Raw genomic sequence first — 15,707 nt, forward strand, 5'->3', positions numbered from 1 at the left:
ATAAATGCAGTTCCGAACCGCCTCCTCCTGCCCAGGAATTTTGGCTGAAAAGAGACTTGTGTGCAGTCTGGTGATGGCTTTATGGTACATAAACACCAGGTGCCAAATTCTTCCTTCTGTGATTCTCACATATAAAGCCCTTCTTATGCCAAGCCCAATTGTCTTGCCAGCAGAAATGTCGAGAAATAGGAAGCTGTGGCCTTAGAGCAAGACTTTGTTTGGCGGGTGTGTTCCCAGGTTCAGAGGAGTGATGCTTGTCTGGACTCATCTCTGTGGGGTGGGGCTGGGTTAACTGGAGCACACCACAGGACCAGGGCACATCTTAACTCTGCCTTCTATTGTTCCCCTCTGTCCTATTGTGAGTTCTGAATCATGAGTAGATGAAGTGAGTTTACTTTGTTACTATGTGACCTTAGAAGCTAGGCAATAAAGTTAGATATCTTAAGTTTCCCAGTTAAGACAGGTGGGATGGAACAGAAAATTATGTATGTCCTTCTCTCAAAGAAGGTTTCCCGATCATTTGGATACCTTTAATCCATAAGGTACAAATATTTATCACAATGCATGTCTCATTGTGCTGTGTGTGTGTGTGTGTGCGCGCGCGCATGCGCATGTGTTATCCATTGTTTCTTGTATTGATTTTCACTGATGAAACAGTATATTACAAATACCTTGCTTGTAAAATAATGTGCATCTGCTAAGCATGTAAATGCATTGGGTGTTTGTTGACTATATACTCAAGCCTGCTTCCACTCTGCTGTGCACCCCGAGAGGCTCACAGCACACTGGAACGGTGGTATGATGGAGGAAAATTAGATTTTAGGATGAAGGAGAGCGATAGGGATGGCAGACGGAATATTCCATACAGAAATGAATCCATGCGTTTAAAAGGTGTTTCAAAACGTGAGATTTGAGGGAGAAAACTCATAGGCCTACTCGGTGGGGAAAAATAGAGCCAGCTGGTATTTTTATGCAGTTTTATCTTTGTGATTCCTTGTTTTCAGGACAAGAATCAGAAAGAGTGTGGTGTGTAGCTCGGATGATGTGCATGGGGGTGTTATGAATGGGAAAGGACGGACTGGGGAGCATGGACCAAAGAAACAACAGTAATTTTCTGAGATGCTCAGGAGCATCTAAAGATGCTGCAGCAAGTGCCTGGAAGAGGACTGGGGAGAAGTGCAGGTGTCTAGGAGGCCGCCATTCCACCCAGACAGACAGCGTCTGGTCTCAAGGGTGTCAGGACAAAATAGAATTGCAGTAGTCATAGGTGACATAATGCACACTTTGGGACATCTTAGCCATTCTGTGCAAATGGAAGCTACCTCACTGGCTGTCTCCCACTTTTCTGGATCCCTGAAGATCTAGAAAATTCAAGATGATGCTGGCAGAAATGTTTAAAACCTTAATATTCAGGCATGATGTCCAGAAGCAGCCCTAGGACTGTTGTGCCCAGTGGGACCAGTTTCTCCAATGCTATATGGCAAACATTGCTTCTCTTGCTATGCTCAAGAGAAAAGATGTTACCTCATTTTATCATTAGCTAGCCCATCACCAAACATGGCAAACCCAACAGCTCACTGACTTCTCTCTTGCGTTGCTCGGTTTGGGTTTGTTTGCCTTCCAAGATGGAACAAGCCAGCTAGCATGGCAACTGGGAGGTACCTGTGCTCCAGGAAAGCTGGTGATTTCCAAAACATCCAGAGGCTGCTGAGTCCAAATGGGATTTTAGAGCATCGGCTTAGCAGCTATGTTCCCCAGCACTGAACAATTTACAAAGCAAGGCTATTCACAGAGAGCCACTTGACGGGTTCTACCAGCCCAAGACGAAGTGCCAGCAACTCGTTCTCTATTGTCTCAGAGGAGGAAGCCTTGTGGCACATTTCCTTGCCACTAAGGCAAGCAAATGTGTCTCGTTTATGGTAAGATTATCCTGTTGTCAAATGCTCAAGAAGCTAAATGCTCAACCAAAGCTCCAGGCAAGGTAGTTTTCTAGCAGGTTCTTGTACTAGACAGCCCTCTCTTCCAACTCTTTAGCCCTGGAAATATCAAAAGCCAAGAAAGAACAGGGGTAGGGGCAAAGAGAAGCAAAGGCCCCTGTCCTCTCAGGTCATATGTCCTGTGTGACTTCCAAGAGAGTGTGACGGTTATGTTTCTGCCCTTTGACAAACTAGAGAGACATGTCCCTTGGAATGCCTGTGGTAATTTGATATAAACTCTTCTTTTTTCTTCAGTAAACTGACAAAGTTCTGGTCAGGAAGGAAGGGAGAATTACTTAGTCATTCCAGAACTAACCATTTGCTTCTTATAGCACCACCAGCCTCTTAGCAACTGTTCTACATTGTCCTGTTTGCTTAATACATGATGCGGGATGCGACCCTATTGCTTTCCCTATCCATGGCCATGTGAGAACCTGCCCAAGTTGGTGCTGCCACCTGTTTGTCTTCCCCATTCGTTCTCCAGGACTCCAAGTCCTCACTTGTTTCTGGTCCTTGCCTTTGGCTTTCTCTGTGTTCAGCTGGTGGCTCTGGTTGAAGCTGACGATGTAAGACCCTTGGAGGAGACTGCTGAACACCATGCTGGCCTCATACGTGAGAAGGCCAGGGAAGCCAGGACTTGCCATCTCTTTCTGCTAAAGTCTCATCCTTGAGGTGACTGTGTTGGACACGAGCAATGAGAAGTTGTGATTTTGTGCTTCTGTGGCATTGTCTCAGAAATCATGATTATTTTGTCAATTCAGACAACAGATAACTTATTCTATGCCAGTTTGGAAATAGGGGGCCACAAGAGAAGCAGGTCAGAGGAACACTTCCCTGGTCTTCCTGGGAGTTACAGAACCAGATGCATCATGTAAATTGTGCTTCAAAGGAGAGGACAGCAGTGCCTTTAGACAAGGAAAGACATTGGGAAAGTGGCATCCAAGGTAAACCTGAAAAAGAGAGAGGAGGGGAGTCATTCTGAGAATAATCATCATCAGGAGAGAGAGGGCAGAAAGGTTGAGTCTAGATTCTCTGTGTGGTAGGGGAACAGATGAAGTAACAGTCTCCCAAACAGCCCTAACTCTCCCTTTATGTTCCAAGGTATCAAGTATGACTGTCCTTCTTGTGTACATGAGAAAATGCTGTTGATCAGTTTTCAAACAGGATGGAGTTAGGCAGAGAGGAGCGCTGAGCTTGTGCAGGCTGGGGTGTGGAGAAGATGGTCTTCATATGCAATATGTGATAGTTAAATTACTGAGCTAGACGGAGAGTTTGAGTCAGAAGATGTGAGCTTAGAAATAGCCTTGAGGATGAGGCTAACCATGAACTTTTAATAGATGTCATGCTGAGCTGTAGGCTTTGGACCTGGGAGAGGCATTGAGAATGGATGAGGTTGTGTCAGCTCATCAATAGTGGGATCTCCAGAGGTCTGGGAGGGACCTGAAGAACTGAAAACTGCGATGGCATCATGAAGTTGGAGGATCAGACTAAGAGACAAAGCCCTCCAGAACCAGTGATAAAACAAACAAACAAACAACCTCAACAAAAGAAAAAGCAAGATGGGTGTTAGAATCATAAAAACAAAACTCAAAGTGTTAAGCGAGATCATGTACTTCGGGATGGCTGGTGACCAGGCCTGTGGACTAGCCCACTGTCCATCAAAAGACAGACAGTCAGCCACTGGTGATGCATGCCTGTTTCTGTTGTGTGTGAGCCTATGTTAAGTATTCCTCAGGCCAAGTGTGTGTCACCTCCTCCTTTTCAGCACTCCCCCAACCCTGGGAGCCACCGGCAGCAGTGAGAGGGCCTGTTTTTATCCTTTTCATTGCCAAAGTGCAAACTGTGTAAATTTACTCAGCAATCATTCTAGGTCAGATCTTGCCCTTGTCATCAAGGTATTCAAAAAGCAGATGACAAGGTGGCCTTAAAATAAATACCTGCCAATGTGTTCCAAGAGCCTTGATAGAAGGAACATGGGCTGAGTGGGGCGCAGAGGAGGAGGTACAGGTGCTGCAGAGCCACTGTTGCTGCTAGTTGTGGTGACAAGCACAGTGCTAATTACAATGAGGGGCATATGGATGCCAAACGTAGCCAGCATGGCATTAAGCACAGGGCTTATATCACCTAATTGAATCCTTACAAAAACCTGTATAGGGTAAGGCTGCTCCTGTTTCCCAAGTGAGAGATTTGAAGCACACCAATACTACCTCTGTGCCCAAGAACATAGAGCACTCGCATACTGAGTAACTGTGTAGAGGGCATGCCTACTGAACACACTCTACTAACAGACACTGGCTCATCTTAGAAGAATGCAGCTCCGTCTTGAAGTGGCAAGGGGAAAAGCAGGAGGACAGAGGGAGAAGAACTGAGACAGAAAATAAGAAAGGGATCTAAGGCTCCGCCGAGAAGGTGACACAGTCTGGATCTGGAGGAATGAGTGGACTCCAGTGCATACATGCAAAGGTGAAGCTGGGGCCCAGCTCTTAGGAACCCTGTGTACGTGGATGGTACAGGGGGAGGGATGGGGTAGGGGAGGTTTTCTGGATAATACTGCAAAGGTTGGAGGAGGCCATCTTGTGAATAGCTTGGAGGCATATATAGAAGGTAGCAGACAGCCTACAGGAGTCCCTCCATGCCTCAGAATGAACAGCTGTCTGGAAGGTTTGGATCACTGAGAGAGTCTACCAGTGATTGGTGAATCTGATCATTTTGATGGCCTGAGTCTGGTTTTGCTAATGCCCTCACGGCTCCAGAAGCAGCATCCACTGGCATTGGCTCAGTTCTAATTCTAGAGTGTGAGTACAGTAGAGACGTTTCTCAGTTTTCCTTGCTAATAACATAACACGACACTGCAGGATGGGGTAAGTGGTATCTTAAGGGGAAAGGTCCTGGGTGTCTGTGTTCAAGGTTGTATCTTGCTGGCAGGATGCTGAGAAGGATCCCAGGGCCAGAGAGACACACATGCACTAGAGCCTCTGATCTCTGCCCTTCTTATTAAATGGCTAGGATTCAACCATGAGGTCCCATCATGTACATCTTATGGAATCACCTTGTGAGTCACCTTGTGAAAGGCTCACCTTTAAATAGGATTAAATTTTGCTTTCTCTTCCCTCACCAAAAAAAGAAAAAAAAAGAAAAAAAAAAGAAATTCTAGCACATGCACCCTTGGAGGCACATAAGCTATATCCAAGCCACAACACTGTATGAACATATTAAGTGGAAAGAGTGGGGGTAATGAAGAGGAGGTGAGAGCAGATACGTGGACAGTTCTAGGTGGGTGAATCTGTAACGGAAGGGGTGGGACCTTTGAGAGACAATTGGAAACTTTCTCACAGTTAAGGGTGGCACCCGAGAAGATGTTTATTGTCTGGGGTATTTTACTATGGTATTAAATGAGTAGCTATAAACTTCACCCAGGAAGGGCTCGGGTGCTCCACCCCAGTATTAGGGCAAATGACAGAAGTCTGGGTACTGGAGGAGAGTGTGACCATTTAGGTGGGGTGCTGTTGTGAATCAGACAGACTCCAGACCGGAAAGGCCCCTGAGGGGACTGTCTGCTTTTGGTTTTTTGCAAGGAGCCAAGGCCACTGAGGGTGATTTCGGCCATGATCAAGCTGATTTTTCTGTACCATCTTCCCCCAAGTCAGAGAGGAACCACTTTTGCAAGCATGTTCCTCAGACAAGTACACTGGTCTTTGAGATGAATTAATGGTGTCACCCCAAGCATTTGCTGGTATGAAGTCGGTGAAGTCACGAATCTGTAGGAATGGAGTGATTCCCAGGCTGTGAGTCTCAGGACACAAGCCAGCATTACTTGGCCACTCTCTGTGCCGTTCACTCAAGGAGCCCAGAAAGGCCTGATGTTTTGCCATGTCCCCAAAAGGAAATATTCTCGCTACACAACAATTGCAACAGCGCGGCTTCCTGCTTGCGAAGCGACTTGAGTATAGCTCTGAACACCCGAATCTAGGCCATTCTATTCGGTCTCTCTTTCCTCATCTATGTGCCTCGCTTTCCTCATCTATGAAATGCGGCTTATGTTATTCACCACTTAGCTGGATTTTCTGACATATGGTATTGCTGCATAAGAGTCAGGTCATTGTTAAAATGATTACTATTCTTATTAGGCACGGGAAAAGCCATGAGAAGCTGCTTCCCTCACTGAGCTTCACGTAACTTTACTACAAGGAAAGTGACACAATTTGCTGTCACACACGGTGCTGGGATCGCTGTGTCTCACACATGGTGGCAGGCTTGTCATTAGATGGCTCTCTCTGTTATAGATTGAGGATGGTTGGTTTCTGGGAACTAAAATGGCCCAGATAATACAGAGCTGGTGTGGACAAGACCTGACGTCTAGATGATCCCATGCTCATGTCCCCAACCCCTGTACCTCATCCCTTTTCAAATTCTTCAGTAGCAAACCCTTAGAAAGTAAAGCTTAAACTTGTATATCAAGGCTGGGGATTTTCACAGAACCCCATACTTTCCTCTTCCTCGCTATCCTGCAGAAGTTACCCAGTGAGCTTTCTCACCCTGCACTGTGCATCCTTCTCCATCTGACTCCACTAAGGGGGGAGGGGAGGGGAGGGAGGGAGAGAGGGAGAGAGAGAGGATGAGCCTAAGTGGATGGACCATGGTGTCTTTCCCACTTTGTGATTCTTCCAGTTCTTCTATATTACACCCTCATCTGCACAAGTCTTCTATACCTACCCTCTTAGCAAGACTGCCATCAAATACTGGCATAGCCACTGATGGCACCAAAGAAAAACTCATGATCCCCTACACCTTCCAAAGCCCAATACCATCTATAGGCATAGAGCAGTTGTTATTCTGTGAACATCATAGCCATCTTTTGGATGCACTTCATTGGATATTTAGCTCTGGGAAGTTCTGGAAGTCTTCATAACTTCCCTGGGCATCATTAAAATGCAGACAACTCCATGATTGCACAACTTGGCTTGTAAATGCGCAGCGGGATGACCCTGGATCTTTATGAAGAAACTTGTAAAGTCTCCACACCTGGGCAGTTGGATAGAATGTAGATTTGAAGATAGCATTCTGGAATCTTGTGGGAATCTTCCTCGGCTAGGCTGTGTATGCTAACCTTTACTTTCATTTGTGGTCCATGTCCCTTCACCCTTCATTACCACACCCTGAAATTATAGTTATTTTTTTTAAGAACACAGATGTACATTCTTGTACACTAAGTTGTTTTTTTGCGTATTGTGCTCCAAGCCCATGCATGCAGAAAGACAATTACCACTCTACCTCAGGCTCCCTGAGCTTGCAATCAAGACTCATTACTTCCCTGGTTCTCATCCCATTCACACCCAGCACGCCTCAGAACAGCAATAACTGAAAGCAATGCATTTCAGGGCGAGAATGGAGGACGGTGTCCAGAGAAGGCTGAGAGATGTTTGTCCCAGAGCAGGAAGCTCAGTAAATGCTGTTTAAAGTCTATAGAGCTTCCATTTTTGATGGCTAAGAGACAGCACCTTTCTAGATCATTTCTATCTGGCAGATGCTTATAACATTTGAAAGGTTCACTTCCATGAAAGCTTACGGATGTAGATTAAAAAAAAAATCAGTTTGTAAGCCAATGAATCACAGTCCCAAATGTTTATTTTGAATATTTAATGACTCATAAGATGTAGCAGAAGAGACTCATGGAGTGCCAGAGCTGGAGAATTGATAGACTATGTGACTCTGGGCTCCCCTACTCCTGTATAATGCTGAGGCTATTGAGAAAGGGGTTACGGAGTGATTTATCTAGGTTTCATGATATCAATGGGGGTGGGCCTGGGGAGAATAGCATGGGAGAAACTTAACTCTCAAACCAGTACAATTTCAAAAGTAGTATATGTACCTGATCATCTAAAACATGTGAGCCCACGTATAACCCATGCCTTTGCCATGGAAAAAATCTGGAAGACATCTTGCATTATTTCCTTCCTGATTTAAGAATCCTCATGGACACCCCTGATTACAGATGATTGTCATTTGTCCTGGCTTACTCTAGACCTGGGGAGCTAGGTATTTATGAAAGATGTTATTTTATCTTTGGATATTTCTACATACTAATAAAACTTCTGACATAAGGTTGAATAAATAAAAATTCTGACATAAGGTCGAATTTCTATGTTTTTAAGTATTGACCCATAAGACCGATGGTAGCCAGAGGTCAGTGGCATCATAGGTGATGGTAACTTTTGTTTTCTTTCTTAAAATACAGGCAATGATGCTCACCTTGCAGGATCGCCATAATGACTACAGATGTGCTTTAGAAAGTATCCACTATAGTGTCTGTTTTAATATAGACACACGAGTTGTAGTTACTGACTTCTTAGTGTCATTATTGCTTGTCCCGCACTTATGTCCTCTGGGGTGATGCAGACTCTGTCTAATCCTGCAAATATCTGAAAGCATTTAGCATGACCCTTCAGGTCTTCCCCTCTTCAGACTAAATATTCCCTGCTTCTTGGGTCATTCTCCATGCAGTGCATTTTGAATGCATTCATTTCTCCCTTTCCCTCCTATTTGTCAATTTCTCCCTTAAAATGTGGTGGCCAAATGTGGTCAGCCCAACGTACCTTACAGTGGAATAATTACTTCCCCTGATCAGGACGTTTCACTTCTAAAACAACTTAGATTTATGTTAGCATTTTTGGAAGCCAGATCACACAGTTGGCCCAAGGCAAACGTGATTCTGCTTTCCAGAACATTAGCTCTGTCTCCCAACTTTGTGTCAACTGCAGATTTGACAAGCATGATTTTTCTATCTTCATCCAAACTGTTGATAAAGTTGTCGAACAAGAAAGGCCAAAGGCTGAACTTCATTCAAGGCACGCACTTCTGATCTTTGTCAATGAACTGACATCCATCCGGTGCAGTCTGCTTGGTAACATTGTTTCACTAGCTTCACATCTACCCACCAGCCCTACCAAAAATAAATCAGCAAGATAACTCACTTCTTGTGTTTTTGAAATTGGAGGCTGAATTTATCTGAATGCAAAAATGCTATTCTTTTATCAATCCAGCAGATTTTGAATATATAATTGGGACAATGTGAACTTAGAAAATAATTTCATGTTTGAATTCCTACATAATGCTGAAAGAAAACACTCACCTGCACATATGAAATGAGGTTGCTGTTACCAGATTACTTATCTTTCTAAAGTGTTTTAAAATCACTCTCTGGGTTCAAGGGAAGTCAGCATGCATGCAGCGTGTGTGTGTGTGTGTGTGTGTGTGTGTGTGTGTGTGTGTGTGTGAGTGAGAGAGAGGGGGGATTATGAAAACATGAAAATATAATTCAGAAGTCATTTTGTAGGACCTCATAGAGAAACAGAATTCTTTCAAAATTATTGGGGAAGATGTAATAAGAGGGCCTTATTCCTAGATAATAATTACTTTCTCTTTAATGATTCTCAGAAAAGGTTCTTAAACTTTGGCATCTTGGGCTGAAACTTCATTCTCTAATTTAACATGCTATACTTTCAAATAAAAAAAGACGTGAACCACATTTCTTGTGGTCCCGCCTGAGCCTGGTTTTCCCTGCTTTACACAGCAGACATAAAGAAGATTGTTAGCCCTTTGTAACAAAGACCAGAAGCCAACCACTGTGCACCCTTGGGTTTCTTTGGGTCCTTTCAAAGGCTTTTCTTCCCATTCTTCTGTCTTAGTGTTGACCTTCTTTGGTTCTTCAGCCTGTGCTTGAGAACATGTTCCTTAACACCTAAAGCTCTATTGCTGTTAACATGCTCTCAGATTCCAAGGTGAGCAGGTGAGATGTTCACACTCTCAAAGGCCAGAGAATAAAGGCAGAAGGCTCCACAGTCTGAATAGCCTAGGAATTCTGACCCCTCTGCATTCACCACACACCCACCTGGGATCTGGTGATGGAGTCCCAGAAGAAAGCACAACCAGATTTAGTTTTCTACTCAGTGTGATTACAGTGAGGGAAGGAATAGATAATGTTCATACAGCTATAATCTCATGAAAACTCCTATAGAGGAAATGGTTCCCATCACTAGAGAGGTGTGGAAATTTCCCATAGAATGGATAGTTTGAGAGGTGAAGGGCGAAGTCAGAACCTAAGAATGTCAGCATCCAAACCAAACCAAACCAAACCAAACCAAACCAAACCAAAACAAAACAAAACAAAACAAAACAATATTGCAGGGTCCAACATGAAGTAGGATCAGAGTGCAGGCAGGAGAATTCCAGAAAGGTGGGACAAGGTGCCAGAGTGACAAAGGGGGTAGATGAACTATTGGGTAGGGAGGCTCCCACAGCAGTCAGAGATGCTATAAATGGTGCTGTCAGAATCTTTCAAAGCAAAGTGTGCAGTGACTGAGAATGGGGATGCATACTGGACACTGTGTGTAGTGTGATGGGTTATATACATTCAGTGCGGTGTGTGGGAAGGAGGGGAGACAAGAGCCAAGAAAGAATGAAGACGGTTTCCTACTACAGCAGGGGTTCTTACCTTCCTAATTCTGTGACCTTTTAATGCAGTTCCTCATGTTGTAATGAACGTCAACCATAAAATTATATTTGCTACATCATGGCTGTAATTGTGCTACTGTTATGAACTGTGCTGTGAATATCTGATATGCAAGATGTCTGATAGGTAACCCCAAAGAGGTCACAACCAACAGATTGAGAACCTACCTCTGCATGACAGAAAAGGAGATAACAGTGGTTAGGCACGGACTGGTGGGATGAGGCATGGAGATAAAGAAAGAGGAGGGATGCTTGGGCTAAGCTGGTTGGATTTGAAACTGCATCTGGGGACAACAGAAAAGAAGTGTCCTGGGAAACTTAAGGAGATGTCATGCATTTTATATTCTCCTCTGTGCTTATAAAGATGTGATTCTAAATATCAAATTGTACACTTTTAATGACACACAATGGAAACGGCACAACAGCAAGAATTTCAAAGAAGAGTCAGAATTCTGCTGGACTTTGGGCATAGTGTTGAAATATGGATGGTTATAATGCAGCAAATGTTTGTCTTTGAGGAGATGAGCAATACAGAAGATAACTCATGGTCTAGGTCTGGGTGTGTAAGAATGCTAAAGTTCACGTTTAAGAGGAATAACACATGGTGCTTATTTTCGTCATTATGACTTTTGAAGCTTTAGATCCTATAAAACAGAATGCAGCAAACCCCTGTCCATGTGGCCACCTGTCTCTACACACCGTTTCCTTCCTTCTCCATTTGCCTAGTCACAGAATTTCCACATGCCAGAAAATCCTTCCAGTGTGCAAGAGGGGCTTCCGGGTCACGTGTACATATATTTGAGCCTTTGGGACCCCGTGATGACAAAGTCAAGTCTCAGTCTAAGCCAGGTGCCCATTTTCCATTTGGACTCCTCACAAATTGTGTGGTCAGGGTTCAGAAATCAGAGCCCTGGGAAAGGTGCCACGTGATGGGTGCAGCCACCCTGAGTACCTCACATGTTGTCACCATCATTTAACACATGGTGCAGGAAATCCTGCCCTTTGCAGAAGAAATTCAAAGGGCCACTCCATGATCTCCTTTGATTTCTTTTCCCCTTGGTAACACTAAAGTGTGGACAGATATATACTATTTTTCCTCAAGTGAATTGCAAACGGCACTCCATTTCTTTCCCTGCATCTTCACCCTATTGTCCAGCCGACCGCTGGAAGTCCCCTGCCCCTCGAGCTGGCTGACACGGCACCTGCCTGCACAGCAGTGTGCTGCAGATGCTTGCCTGCTACCTGTATGACCGTGCACCTTCTCTTCCTTTGCCAGGTTCTGACTTGGTCACATTTCAGCCCTCGTGCCTGGGTGAGTCCTCGTCAGCCTTGGTGTGTATTCCATCTTGTTGCCCCACTGGCTTGCTTGTCTACCTAGTGTAATCATTTAACGCCGTTTTACTTTAGTTTATTTCAAACACCATAGCTTCCATCAGAATCATCGGAAATCCATGCAGGGCAGTAGCCCGTTGTGTGACTCAAATATTGCTTCTTTAGTTCATCTGGGAAATAGTGTTTATTGAAGGGCTACTCTGCCCCATGTACCAGCATTCCACAGGCTAGAAGACAAGATCACTGTTCTATATTTCCATTATTCCATGTGGGTGTCAGAGGGTGATTTTGTGAAGACACAGACATATGTTGCATTATTCTTGACACTGGACCCCCAGGCCCTCCGATTCGATCTATTAGAACCATCACATTTTAGAATCTACATTAGAACTTATACATTTTATAGGTTGTTCAGCACCATGACTATAATCTAGAAAAGTATGAGATTCCTGGAAAAGAGGATAGGTGTTTGTCGTGTTGTAGTACTGACAGCAAGGATATTGACCTACTAGGATGCAAACATATAACAAGATGAATGAAATCCACAAGATCACAGCCTCCTGTACTACCATTTTCTGGCACAGTGTGCATCACTCGGTAAGATGAGGTATACACTACCCCTTTTCGCCTTCTACCACATGAGCCTTCCCTCAGGATGGTCGGTGGCCATGTGCTCAGCAAATGTCAAGGCATTTTCTGGTATATTTTACTCTTTGGGTAAGTAATCATTTTTTATCCCCTCTTAACTGTTCAGGTATAACAAGACCAACAAATCCATGCCTTGATAAAAGCTCTAACTCTGTTTCAGCAACATGATCAGCTTTCTAGCTTTGGCCTTGGAGGGCTGGGCAGTAGATGAAACATTGGTTCCTTCTGATCTTTCTTCTCTGTCTTCTCTGGGCAGAATATCTCCATGCATAATGCAGTTGGTGGGACCATGACGGGACCTGGAGCTCACCAGCTGGGCAGCACACGCATGCCCAACCACGACACCAGTGTTGTGATTCAGCAAGCCATGCCTTCGCCTCAGTCCAGCTCGGTCATCACACAGGCTCCCTCCACCAACCGCCAGATCGGGTAAGAAGACTTCCTCCCTGTCTCTGGGAGAGCTCAGGCGACCTGTTGTATATCCTCCCTGGTTCTGGTACTTGGATTGGTTGTTTGTCTGATCTGATACGATGCTTCCAAGAGGCCGGAGTGATGCTTTCGATGAGAGGAGTCTCCATCCGCTTGGAGCTATTTTGATCCTAGATGTGGAAGGGAAAGCTATTCATTATGTGACCTTGTTTCTTCAAATAAGATTTGTGAATGGCAGACAAAAATAGTGGTGTTATGCAGACCAGGCAAGACTGCTCAGAACAAATGTTTGGTGACAGCAGCCCAGGCTCCTCCTTGTAGTGTGCCCCCTCCACAAACCCCTTCCTAGGAGTTTTGCAGCTGCTTGGCTGGGCCACCTGTATATTCTACAACTGCGATTATTTCTGGTCTTTCATCCCTACCTCTCTTGTTATTTCTTTCTCAAAATCCCTTCCCGGTCTCTCTATTGGTCCATACTTATTTCTGGGATAGACAAAAATGTGTAAACAGGGCCCTTCCCTCTCATTTATGGAACAAGGCAATATTGATTGAGACCTTGAGGGAAACTGGTAGAAGAATCTTGATATCCGTATCATGAACTAGAAATTTTTCTTGATGCTTTACGTCATCTGACTGGTCCAGCCCTTTGTTGCAGAGTGTGGGCTGACCATCAGCAATGTGGGCATTGCCCAACAGATTCTTAGAAATGCAGAATTCCTAACCTCCCCACTTCCGTATCTCCAGAATGAGGATGGAGTTTATTCTTTACAACCTCAAAAGAGAGGAGGTGATTTCTTAAGCCTACACTGTTGGGCACTGACGATTGGCTGCTCCTGAAACCCAAAGGGGAACTTGCTGTGATCTGTACACGCAGCCAAATGCAGCCAGGCAGCTACTGGCTGTGCTGACTTCAAATGTAGATGCTTCCTTAGAATTTTTCCTTGTATCTTTTCCCTGAGAACAACAGTGGGCACAGAACAAGGTCTTGGCTCACTCCTTGAGTGCTCTAGAATAGGGAACTGTGTCCCAGACTTCTCAATTAGGTGTCTCAGAGGGACACCTAGTGACACAAGACCCGCAGGTTGTGTTTGTCTTCTGTTTGTCAGGGGCCTGATTGGTGGCTCACTCAAAGCACAGACGGTGAGAGTAGATGTCCAGGTGCTTGCTTTGGCTTTAAAAAGCGGCTATCGTTTAGCCAAGTATCTCTGTTAATGGTTTCTTCTCAAGCAACTTGGAAAGCAAGTATTGCCACTATCTCTAAACCACAATGTCCTTGGAGGGTAATGTGGCTTCATTAAAGATGGTGTCTGCATCTCAGGGGACTCCTTTTCTCTTGGGCCCTGGCTGCGGGCAGACAATTTACAGCTGGACCAGCTAATTATAATTATTTTATTTTTCTTTCAAGGGGGGAAAAGCATAAAATGTGCTGGAGTTTACTAGCAGTTTTATGGCATTCCTTCCCCTGCAGCCTTGCCTGCCCCTGCACCCTTGCCCACAGCCCTCTCTGAGGCCCTTAGTGGTCCCCATTGTTAACGCAGCACTGGGTTTTATGAAGCAATCCTTTTAAGGCTAGCCCTAAATTTTAAGATGGGTGTTGACTCTGTCAATAATTTACCCAGCGGGCCCCAGACTCTACATTTTGGGTGACATTTGTAGGCCGTGCCACTCTGCCATTCTTTCTGCTTCTTGGGGGCGTCGTGTCTATCTCCTGATGTGTTCTAGGAGATAATTGTTACTTTTAGGACTCTGTCTCGTTGCCCAGCTCGAGGGAGGCTGTTTCTTTTCTCCAGATCCTTCCCTGTTGTGCTTACTCTCCATTCAAAGCCTTGCCCAGATGATCGTGGGGCTCAGCAAGACCCAGCCCTGCCCTTCTCACCAGTGGACTGAGTATGGAACCCTAGGTGGTAACATTTGGGGATGCTTGGCTCTTTTATTTCCCTCAGCAAAGAGGAAATGAGTGCTCATTTTAAAATACGAGTTCCCCCGGGAGATGTCTGCAAATGAGCATTTGAAATTGCAGATAGCTTTTTAAAATTTCTATTTGTGTGTGTGTGTGTGTGTGTGTGTGTGTGTGTGTGCAATGCGTGTGCACATGCACACGCGCATGCACATGCATGAGCATAGAGAACCATATTGTAGTAATATTCTGATTTTTATCACAACCTCAAATATTTAAGTGTCAAAATCTGGCCAAGCCACCTGCAAATGTTTGTCATGGCTATTGGCCAACAAAAACAGCACACAGCAATGAAAGTCTTCATTCAGGTTCAGTGCCGAAGCCGCATCCAGCCAGAGAGACTGGGACCCACCTGTGCCCACGCACAATACTCCTGTGCTGTAGCCAGCCGGTGTGTTCACAACTGGAACTTTGTAGGAGACAGGGTCGCCTGCCTCCTCTCCCTGTCTCCTCTTCCCTTTCACTGGGGCTTTAAATTCTAATGCCATCTGCCATCTCTCTCTCTCTCTCTCTCTCTCTCTCTCTCTCTCTCTCTCTCTTTCTCCCTCCCTCCCTCCCTCACTCCCTTCCCCCACTTCCTTTTTATGCCATAAAGCTTAAGCTTAGAGGCTTGGCATAAATGTCTGCAAAATGGAAGTGGTGCCAGTCATCAGTGAAGGCTTCCAGGACAAAGGGTACATGTCCTTATGGGCATCTGATTTTCATACTTGGGGTGAGGTGGGCAGACACTGAGACAAAGAAGACTAAACTGAGTGCAAATATAAAAATGTGGAGAAATATTAAGTATGTGGACACACAGCAGATTCAGCTTCTATTCTATTCCATGGCGACCCTGCTATGCCCTTTGCTCGATTCTG

General features: G+C 44.8%; 1 protein-coding gene across 1 annotated transcript in view; it reads left to right on the forward strand.

The window, feature by feature from the left end:
* Positions 1 to 15,707, forward strand: part of Creb5 (cAMP responsive element binding protein 5) — a 312,730-nt gene that overhangs the window by 58,640 nt on the left and 238,383 nt on the right. Inside the window, exon 4 of the mRNA XM_052173760.1 lies at positions 12,721 to 12,893. Within this exon, the coding sequence (XP_052029720.1) occupies positions 12,721 to 12,893 (173 nt within the window). The remainder of the gene's footprint in view (positions 1 to 12,720; positions 12,894 to 15,707) is intronic.

Source organism: Apodemus sylvaticus, chromosome 2 (assembly GCF_947179515.1).
Source record: "Apodemus sylvaticus chromosome 2, mApoSyl1.1, whole genome shotgun sequence".
NCBI lineage: Eukaryota > Metazoa > Chordata > Mammalia > Rodentia > Muridae > Apodemus > Apodemus sylvaticus.